Source organism: Stegastes partitus, unplaced genomic scaffold (assembly GCF_000690725.1).
Source record: "Stegastes partitus isolate 25-593 unplaced genomic scaffold, Stegastes_partitus-1.0.2 Scaffold1261, whole genome shotgun sequence".
NCBI classification, from domain to species: domain Eukaryota; kingdom Metazoa; phylum Chordata; class Actinopteri; family Pomacentridae; genus Stegastes; species Stegastes partitus.
In genome coordinates, this window is record NW_007578992.1 from 138,436 (window position 1) to 149,327 (window position 10,892).

Sequence of the window (10,892 nt, forward strand, 5' to 3'; positions counted from 1 at the left end):
AATAAGCAAACTTCAATGGATGCAGCTTAGGACTCATAAGATGTGACTGTTAAATAATGACCAATGATTTAGTTCCATTTTTATCTTATTTATGCAAATTTTGAGCAGTTGTTTTGTTTACCAAATAATTGGACAGTTTGATTCCGGCTGCAGGCTGTGGATCAGCTGACAGAAGCCCAGTCTGATTCTGACCTGGAGTTTAAACTGATGTGTCAAAAGTTCATTCTGTCCTTCCCGTGCCACAGTGGCACATTTTAATTAAACCTCATGCGTTAAATGCTCCATCACATGTTTCAACTCTATTACAAGGTGAATATTGAACTGGAGCACGACTTTTTAAATTGACCTTGCAGATCAAATCGCAATATTTCCCAGAAATCTGACAGATCTTCCAGCCCTGAACTACTCTGCATTTCCTCAAGTGTTGGTTTGAGTGAAGCTGAGCAGAGTGAGACGTCTCTTCAGGGTCTCTGATGCCCGCTTGGCTCCGCCCGACTCTTTGAAACGTCAGCAGCGCCAAACTTCAGGCTGCTGCTGGTGAAGATGACCACTGGTGTGGAGGAGCCGCAATGGAGGAAAGTTCACTCCATGACAGGAGTGATACCACGGTCCAGACACGGACACCGTGCAGCTGCAATCCGGGAATTAATTATTGTTTTCGGTGGTGGAAACGAAGGGATCTCTGAGGACCTCCATGTGTACAACACGGGTATGCTAACGTTAGCTGGGCGCTAACTAGCGCGTTAGCCGCTAATGTTTTTAGCATGCTCAAGAGGGAAACGACCACACAGGCTAACGAGCCCTCCGCCAGGGGCTGACGTTGTTTGTCAGAAAACAACTAAATTACAGAATAGTTTTGGGTTCAGTGTCACAGGTTTGTTATTGTAAAGTGTCCACTAAGTTTAACCGGATAATGCTACTTCAGCTGGCTCACTTTGTTAACTTTTTCTCCGGTATCTAGTTAACGATGTCATTAATTGTTATGCTAGCTGGCAAAACAGACGGACGAGCTAAAAGCAGAGCATAGCAAGAGGTCACATCGCTTGTTTCGCTGTATCGTTACCATTTAACTCTAAACTAATGCATTTCAAATAAAATAATAACTAAAACACACGAAGATTTAAACTTACTGTGTAGCTATGAGTGCTAGCAGTGTTTGAAACTCATCATTGTAGTCAGGTGCTGGTTTAATGTTCTTATTAGTCAAAGCTTAGTTTGCCCAAAAAAGTGATGGTCTGTCCAATAATGGTTACCCACTGTAAATACACGTACAGCTGCTTATATCAGGCTAAAACAGTCGTTAGGATTTTTTTTGTATTTATCCTAAAGCAATGTGTCTGCATTATTTAACCTGAATTATAAAATAATCCAGCTGTGATTAAGTGTTGAAGTAGCTCCAAAGGAACATTTGAACTCATATAAAGCAGTTTTCTGTTTGTCCAAAAGTGGCAGCAGCCTCCTCATTGGCACTGAAATTACACAAATGAATCAGAACGACTTGATTTCATTCACGAGTTATATTTTAATGATTATAGTTCATAGGATAATCATAAAAGACACACTAACTTTATTTTGTACATAATGCCATTCTGTACATCATGTTAAGTACATTCATTTACAGCCTGAAGGTGGATGAATATTACAGTAATGCCAGTAAACTGTAAATGTCAGGCCCGATTACACAATAACCTGCAAACATTTCTTTGGTCACAATTATTAGGTTACACAAAGTTCCACACAGACTAACTTTAGCTACGACCACAGACTGGACGTTCTGTGTATTCACACATTCTGATTGTTTGACCCAGATAAGCAGCTCGATGTCTCTACACCATGTGATCAGTTTTTGACATAACTAGTCACATAATATGTTGTTGAGGGTGTCGTACAATTATAAATGATTGTTTTTTTTTTTTGTATTAGAAGGCCTGTTAAGAGGGAGGAGTGGTAAAATGGAATGCATACATAATATCTTAGAGCAGTTTTGTTGGTCTAACACATTGGCTGATATCTGCCCATCCTTCCAGTCTCTAAGCAGTGGTTTCTGCCTGCGGTGAGGGGCGACATCCCACCAGGCTGTGCTGCCCATGGCTTCGCCTGTGAAGGCACCCGAATACTGGTCTATGGTGGTATGGTCGAGTATGGGAAATACACTAACAGTCTCTATGAACTACAGGTACCACATTTCTTCAGTTGAGATTCTCACCCTGGTGCTGTTATGTAGATCATTTTCAAATCTCCTCCGTCGTCCTCAGGCAAGTCGCTGGCTGTGGAAGAAGCTGAAGCCGAGAGGTCCCAGAAATGGATCTCCTCCGTGCGCTCGGATTGGACACAGCTTCACTCTTGTGGGCAACAAGTGTTACATGTTTGGAGGGCTGGCCAATGATAGCGAGGACCCCAATGGCAATGTACCGAGGTACTGAGCACATAGATCTTTTAAAAGTTGTGCATGAGCGGGGCAGAATGTTTGTAAGTTGATGTTTCTCTTTGATTGGTGGACATGAGGGTGGTTTGTAAGATGACACTGATACCAATTACAGACAGTGGACCTGTTCATAATTTGAATCTGCTCGATGGGCATTGCTCTTACTTGAGCTGTCACCCAGCTTTTCACTGTTACAACCAGGCTTAAGTCTGATTATGCTCCTTCACGCACTTGCAGATGGGGCAGCTGCAGACACAACTACGGACGCGTAGCTGTTGTTATTACACTATTTTTCTAGTCCATGGAAGTCTGCTTGGAGGACCCCATTGCATACATGTGCAGCAGGTCGTATCTACATTTTCCATGCATGAACACAATTGCCGAGACTGTGCACTGTTGTCCTTGTAACACTGTTGCTTTGGACAAATATTGTGCTGCACACAGACGTCTGTGGAGTGACCCATGCAGACTTACTGCAACCTCATGTTCTTGCAGACACAGAAAGAGTAATACAGGCCTCATCCGCTCAGAGAACTCCGTTCCTCACATGTGGAGTGGCCGAGTGGCCTAGAACGTAATCTAAAAACAACACCTTTGTATCCGTGTTCTCTGTGGCTGTTTGTGTACACATCCGTATGTGGGGGCATTATCAAGGCATGGCTGACACTTCACTCTGGAGAGCATTGAACTCAATTACATCAAATGGTTACACCAGATCAAAGCTGAGTTTCTTTTCTTTGCAGAGTATCCGTTAAATGAAATGCTGGTGTGGTTGAATGAGTTTGACTTGTTCCATTTTAGGTACCTGGGAGACTTCTATGAGTTGGAGCTGCAGTCAGTATCAGGGGCCAAATGTTGGAACATCCCAGAGACGAAGGGTCGTGGTCCTTCTGCTCGTGAGTCCCACACCTCAGTGGCCTACACTGGCCTCGGTTCCCCAAAACTCTACATCTTTGGAGGTATGCAAGGATGTCGGCTAGATGACCTCTGGCAGCTTGATCTTGGTAGGACTCTTCTTTATTTTTTGCATTTTATTTACAATGTGCATGTATCAGGAAGGAAAACAGAGAATATTTGCATTCTTTACATGCTGCTTTGACTTGAATGCTAAACTCTGGTGGGGTTATTTGCATCTCTGGATGTGGAAATGCTAACAAGAAGCAGCAGTATGGAATATTTAGACTTCTTTCACTTCATCCCTCTTTCTCCTTCAGACACTATGGTCTGGTCAATGCCAGAAACAAGGGGTTGCACACCACTTCCCAGAAGCCTTCACTCTGCCAGTGTCATCGGAAACAAGTAAAGGATTCTTAATTATTGGCATCATATGTGCTTGAGTGGATGTCTAGTTTGTGTGTGGCACCAAACAAGACTTGCCTTCAACAAATTAAAGCTGATAAAGTGCTCATCTGTCTGCAGGATGTATGTTTTTGGGGGCTGGATTCCTGTTCAAGAGCCAGACGAACACAATGCTTTAGGAACCGAATGGATCTGCAGTAGCTCCTTAAATGTACTCAACTTAGGTTAGTACTTCTCTTAAAAGGTTCCTGAAAAATCATCCTTTCTTATATTGTGAGTGCTTTTGTAAATGATGAGACCTAGAGGTATGATGCTTTTTATAAATCTGACCCATGGGTTGTCTGCGTCTTTCGTGCTGGCCTGCAAGTTCACTGTTGCCTGGTTTTTCTATTACAGACACTATGAGCTGGCATAATCTCAGCCCCGAGCAGCAGGATGATCTTGAGGCCCAGCTGCAGAGCCAGGGACCACAGAGTGATGATCCATATGCCTGTATGCCCAGAGCCAGGGCCGGACACTGCGCCACCACTATCGGGTCCAGACTTTACCTTTGGAGCGGCCGCGACGGATACCGCAAGAGCTGGAACTACCAGGTCTGCTGCAAAGATCTGTGGTACCTGGAGACAGGTGAGGGTGAGAGGCAGAGGAACAGAGTGGAGAGAATCAAAATCTGTCAAAAACCAAATGTAGTCTGACATTCTCTACTCCGGCTTCAGATCGACCGGCTATCCCAGAGGCAGTGTTGCTCATCAAGTCCACAGTCAGCATGCTCCATGTGGCGTGGCGCCCCCTGGCTGCAGCTGACTGCTACATCCTGCAGATCCAGCCTGTGTGTCCACCCAGCGCCGCCGTCAGCGATCCACTCGCCAAACCAGTCGGTCCGACTGGAACAGATGGGCAGAATGGGAAGGACAAGCACCCTGCAGGTGAGAGCGTTCAGTTACATCATCACTTTTTAAAATGTTGAAAGAAGTTAGATGAAAGGTTTTCTCTGTGGAGCTGATGGTTTGTTGAGAGCACAGCACAGGATGCAGCAAAAAAAAGCAACAGATTCTGTGCCATTAGGTACATGAGGAACAAATGCCATCAGCAGTGAGTCATGGTTTGAATGTTGGCCAGACTGGACCTTTGCTGCATGTTGTTCCCTTGCTCTCTCTGTCCATATTTTCTGCCTCACGTCACTGTCACTTGCATAGAAACGATTGGTAAAAGACCCAAACTGCAGCATACATAACATAGTGTGGACCAGAGCGTCTCAAAGTCCAGACCTAAGTTCACCTCCAGACGAAGCAAGTTGATCCAGACCCAGCCCAAACAATTGACTGATTATGTTGCTCGTGTTGACACTGACATTGTTGTAATGGCGACGTTAACAACCAGGGAAAGTGTTGCGTGTTGTTTCTGACAAGTTTGCACATTAACATAACACCAGAGGATTGTCCTTCAGCTCCTAAATTGTGGAAAAGAATGTGTCTTGTTTTCTTCAGTACATGATTTCTACATCTGAGTGTAAACGTAAGAACGTGTGTGAGTCAGAGATAACTGTAGACAAACTGCCTGAGCTGTGTCGGCCTCGGTTTCATGCTGACTGACCACAAGAGAGGGGATGTTTGCAGCGTAATCACGAGTTCAGAAGTCACACTGATGCAACTGATTGCAGGGAAATAGTGCCGTTTCTCCATCCAGGCTCAAATGTATTCTGACTATTTTCACTGAGTTGATCAAACCCTTCTTTAGAACATACTTTCAAATTTTCTTTCTCAGGCCTCCAATCCCTTCAGCGTCGAAATGAAGGAACCACCAATCGAGAAGCATTGGCTCAGGTAGGCGTGCCTTCTGAACCTGCTTTAATCTGTAAATCTTATCACGTGTTCATACACCAATGTTTAGCATCTGATATACTGAACAGAGGAGCTGACCAAACACAATAATGTCATTGCTGTTATTTTGCAGCATATTTAAACACACTGAAGTTGTTGTTTGTGCTTTTTGTGGTGTGGACTTTAGGGTTTGCAGACCTGTTATGTGCACCAAAAAGCTTAAACACATTAAAGGAAGGAGAAAAATCATAATATGGGCCCTTTCATTTAACAGATGCTCTTATCTGCTGCCACTATAGTAAATTAATAAAGCTGCACAGATTTAGCAACATTTTAAGTTTAATTAAAAATTAATATTGTGGTATTGAGAACAAATGAAACCTGCTACTGCAATTTAAAATGTAGTTTGAGATGGAAATAAGACTGAGATCGACGTTAAATGAGGACTATATTACTCCAGAAGGACTCATGCGTTGTTTTTGAGTCAGGATTAGAACAAACGAGGCTTGTGTTTCCCATTGTTTCCTTGCATTTCAGGATTCTTCAGTGCAGCAGGACACTTCTTTAAAATCTTCAAATGGCTCAGGAGAAACCCGAGCAGAGGGATTGAGGAGTGCCGGGAGAGTCTTGGACGAGGACGTGAAACGCTGCAGTGAGTTTTGTTGTTAAGTGGATACTGCGTCACCCAGACTGACTGTTACGCTCCCACAAAGTCAATCGGAAAGCTCAAATCAACGTACTTCATCAGATATGTGCTTTTATAGCAGAGCAGCCGTCCAGGCTGAGCAGTCCAGTCCTCTCACTTCTGTTTCTCAGCTTTGATCTGCTAACATCTTCACTCACTCTCTGTCTTTGTGTGTTCGCTGTAGGTGCTGGACAGGAGACATCAGTAACACAAGTGTGCAGCTCAGCTCAGCATCTGCCAGGTAGTGATGATGCTCAAGTTCAGATATCAGTGATAAACCAGACGGCCAGCAGTTGACTAAGGAGTTTAAAGAGCGTAAAGTTCATGTGGCTGTGTTTCTTTTTTGCTTTTTACAGACAAACAGCTGGTTTCATCTGACAAGACGACAGATCTCTACACCCATGCAGATCAGGTCAGATCCACCTCTGAGCTTTAATTATCGTCTCCTTCACTGGGTTTGTTTGAAACTGAAACTATAAACCATCACTTTCAGGTTCAGCAGAATCCAGCTGAGGCAGCGTGGTTTGATGTCGGTGTGTTCAAAACACTATTCTCTGAGGTCAACCACTACTTTCTGCCCGCTGACAGCGACCAGGTGACGTCGGCCGTCAGCAGCCGGTCCTCGAATGCTAAAGAGGTAAAAGCTGCACAGAGAAGGTGTTGATGTAGACACCTTGAACATGACATACAATCATACTATGGTGTGCTTATTCTTATGAAGTCCCACACCCACATGTCCTCTTTCCTTCCCTTCTCCATCAGCTGTTATCCCAAAGGAAGCTGCCGGGGCCTCAGGACTACCAGAACAGGGAGAAGCAGGATCTTACTCCAGGTCAGACCTACAGGTTCAGAGTTGCAGGCATCAACTGCTTCGGTCAGGGCGACTTCAGCCCAGTCAGCGAGTTCAAGACGTGCCAACCTGGTTTCCCTGGAGCGCCCTCTGCTGTCAGGATTACCAAGGTGAGCGTAAAGCACATTAAACACTTGTTTCCTCCTGGCACTGAGAGGCATTTTTGAGTGAGCAGATCTCAGTTAGACAGCTTGAAGATGTCACTTCACAGCTGGAGTTAGAATGTGTCCTAGTGTCTAGTGACCACGTGTGATCAGGTCTCACTTTCATGCTCTTTATGCAAACGAACATGTACATCTAAACTAAATGCGTTGCGCTGAAAATTAAAATAACCTTTTTACATGTTGTTGCTTGCTGTCACACTATGAAGCTGTTGGCACACAAATATAGTGAAGGAGGCATCCAAGTCCACCCCCTTCTTCTGACTTCAATTGCTTTCAAAGTATTAATTGCAATGAGGTGAAGCCAGTTGTTTGTCTTTTCAGTATTGGCAAGAAAAATAATTCCGATTTTTAAAAAAATCATTTTTGATCATAGTTGGGCTACAATCTGCATACAGCTGTGTGCCCATCTTCACTATTGATTACTCATGTGTTCATGTATCACAAGAAAAAGCAGAACTGAAGCGTTGTAATTTTCCTTATTGGTACATACCGAGATAACCAGGTTATGAAGTCAGAACCAACTTTTGCAAAAGCTTTCCTCACTTCCTGCTTGTCAGTGGGCAGTGGGGGAAACATTTGCCTGGTTTGACCCTTCTGCAAATAGGCTGCTGTTTGTGAACACTTAAGTAAATAAAATGTTAATGTTATTTCTGTCGCGCACTAAATACATATTTTGTTGTAATTTCTAAGGCACACAGTACCCACCATCACGGTTCAGATTACGCCAGATTTCAGAAAAAGTCCCTACATAGTTATGAAACAATGTTTTTATGATGAGACACATGGAAGAATTTATAATACAGTATTTTTCCTCTTGATATGAAGGCAGAGGAGAGACTCAGCTATTTAGAAAAAAACTAAGACACAGCCTGTATTTCTGACCTTTAGCTGACCAAGATAAAAGCTTAAAAATGAGTGTAATGAAATTCCCTGAAATGAGCCTTCTATGGTTAATGTGACTCAGGACACATGCCTGTACTCAGTGCTGAAATAATGTGGCTGAGCAGTCAGATCTCCGTGTGTCTGAGGATCATTTATGTTTTTCGTAATTCCTGGTGTGAACAAAGCCTTTCACACACAAAGCAATTAAAGTTATCAGATTATCTGGGGAATATTAGTTTACTTGGTTTATTAATGTGCTAGATAATTTCCAGTGAAGTATGTGGTGTACTACATTTTATTTTGTGTTTTTATCTTATCTGGTTTCATTTTGCTTTTTAATTCTTTTAATAAATTGTTTCTTTGTAGGCCAACGATTCGGTCCACATCACCTGGGAGGCTCCCTCGTCTCCATCAGGCCGGATCCTGGAGTATTCCATGTACATGGCGGTGAGGAAGAGCCGCTCCAACAGCTCGGAGCGGCCGGGTCAGATGGCCTTCATCCGCATCTACCGCGGCACCAAGACTTCCTGCTCCGTCAGCTCCTCCCACCTGGACAACGCCCACATCGACAGCTCCGCCTCCAACCGTCCGGCTGTCGTATTTCGCATCGCCGCTAAGAACGAACAAGGCTACGGCCCTGCGACGCAGATCCGCTGGATTCAAGGTGGAGGAGCTTCACTTTTTAAAAACTTTCTGCTCATTTTTTACATTCACATAATTTTAAAAGCAGATTCCAACTTTGATTTTCTGGGGTTTTTTTTTTAGATCCCATTAAAATGCGAACATCTGCATCCAAAGGAGATAGCAGCGCTGATGCTGACCTGGATGCTGCTGACAGGTAACCACATAAAACTGTCACGTTTTAGCTCGTGCTCCTTTAAAAGTGGATTTGTTCAAAATTGTATTGAATTGTTTCCGTTTCCTCCTGCAGCTCCAGCTGAATCAGTTTGGACCAGTGACTTCATGTCTGAAGAGAACTGTTCACTCAGGAAGTACGCCACGCAAATGTATATTTCCAAGATAGTTTTTTTAAATTTATTTTTTTTATGTATTTAATTTTTACCCTGTACATAATTTTTCACAGGATGTTTAACCACTTTGCTATTTTAGTTAACAAATGTTGAGGGATGATAATATGTGATCCGATGTAGCAGTTGATAATAACACAGTAACTCTTTAGAGGCTGAAGGTGCCTTCGTGATGTTTTCACCACCCACTAATGCTTTTTATGAATGAACCACATGGGGGAAGAAATGTTCCAGGGCCACGGTGGATCATATGAAACTAACTTTTTATAGCAGAGCCCTTTTAGAGGCCCACAGATACAGCGAAGTTATGAAACAGCAGGATGTTGTGCTGAAGTTTAACCAGGTTTGCTTTAATTCTTTGTTCTTAAGTGTGTCATTGTACTCAGCCATGTTATCTGTATTCATTACATGTTTGCATCCCTTCTCTTGGTTCATTTTTATTGTAATTAGTTCATTTATCTCATAATCTATCAGATAATTATCAATCCATTTATTAGATGGTTAAAAAGTATTGTCATTAATGCAAGATTATTTCTGATTTGAACAAAATGAGAGCACGTCAAAAGGTCAGTTTACGATATTCATTTAGTAACGTCTCATATAGAACATAATAGTACAAAAAGATGCAGTACAATTAAAGTTAAGTTGAACCCACAGATGATAATACTGCCTCCTCCTCCATCCTATTTAGACCCTAGCTGGTGTTGGACAGCAGCACACTGCCAATCCAATCTGATCTGAAATATTTCAAAACCATGCTTCACTTTTTATTTTCCATCCCTCTTCATTCTCTTGCTGTGAGAGGATTCATTGTTTGTGCTTGTAACCATGTAATTTCATCAGGCAGCTGTTGTTATCTTTGTATAATCTACACTTGATCAAGCTGCAGGCTCGTTATTTTCCTTTAAGATTTATAAAGATAAGAGTTAAAATAACAGTCCCCGTGGATAATTTTGGTCACAGCAGCAGTAAGCTCTCAAGCAGAAAACCATAATTATAAGTCCTGAAGAGGAAAATTTCCAACACTGCATGTATCTCACTCGTGTCCACACCACAGATGATCATTTTAGATGCTGCATGAAGGTGGATTTGTTCTCACTGGGAACAGATTTAGTTGTTAACAGGGACCAGTAGAACAACATGCATTCTGTTTTTTGAAAGCAGTTCCAAAGAGAGTGCACTGAACATGTGATGACAATCATTGCTGGAAATGTCTGGATTCCAGTGAGTTAGTTGAAGCTGAATCTATTGTCACAGTCTCTGACCATTATTGTGGACAGGCTCCTGAGCAGTGCAGTTGTTATTGAAAGTGACACTGATCACTTTCTTTGCCTTGATTACTCAGATACAGTTGTAGATCAGAGCAGCCTTATCTTTGAGAAGAAAATAATCCGGATCATGCTAGGATGATTCATTCTTTCCCCATATTTACCCAGGTCATCTGGTGAAAATTCAAATATTGTGCAGCCCTGGGTATAGCTAGGCATTTTTACACTTATGTCTGCAATTAAAAACAAACAAACAAACAAAACATGATCAAATATATGATGAGGTTTTTAACTGAAATACAAAGAACAAGTGTAAAATGTTAAACTGAACATGATAAATGTGTATAAAGTTAGGTTATTGGGGTTTAATGGAGATGTATTTGTTAGTAGGTCATCACAAACTGTATGGAACTATTAATATGTTCACACTAAAATGCATAGAGCCAGTATTAAAGTGTTCACTGAAGTAAC

At 42.4% G+C, this 10,892-nt stretch overlaps 1 protein-coding gene across 1 annotated transcript; it reads left to right on the top strand.

The window, feature by feature from the left end:
* The first annotated feature begins 533 nt into the window (after positions 1–533).
* hcfc2 (host cell factor C2) lies at positions 534–10,887 on the top strand. Its single transcript, XM_008297950.1, has 17 exons — positions 534–709; positions 2,028–2,176; positions 2,256–2,416; positions 3,227–3,429; positions 3,640–3,724; positions 3,845–3,948; positions 4,121–4,351; positions 4,441–4,650; positions 5,489–5,547; positions 6,082–6,196; positions 6,414–6,470; positions 6,586–6,641; positions 6,723–6,866; positions 6,992–7,189; positions 8,492–8,789; positions 8,891–8,963; positions 9,057–10,887. The coding sequence occupies exons 1-17, from the start codon at positions 544–546 to the stop codon at positions 9,064–9,066; spliced, it is 2,319 nt and encodes a 772-aa protein (XP_008296172.1). The 5' UTR covers positions 534–543; the 3' UTR covers positions 9,067–10,887.
* Positions 10,888–10,892: the final 5 nt, after the last annotated feature.

Bases quoted from the DNA above. Each gene is read 5' to 3' on its own strand.
- hcfc2 (XM_008297950.1), top strand. From the start codon at position 544: ATGACCACTGGTGTGGAGGAGCCGCAATGGAGGAAAGTTCACTCCATG. The intron at 6,642-6,722 runs GTCAGATCCACC...CATCACTTTCAG, and splicing joins TCTACACCCATGCAGATCAG to GTTCAGCAGAATCCAGCTGA. The intron at 7,190-8,491 runs GTGAGCGTAAAG...GTTTCTTTGTAG, and splicing joins CTGCTGTCAGGATTACCAAG to GCCAACGATTCGGTCCACAT.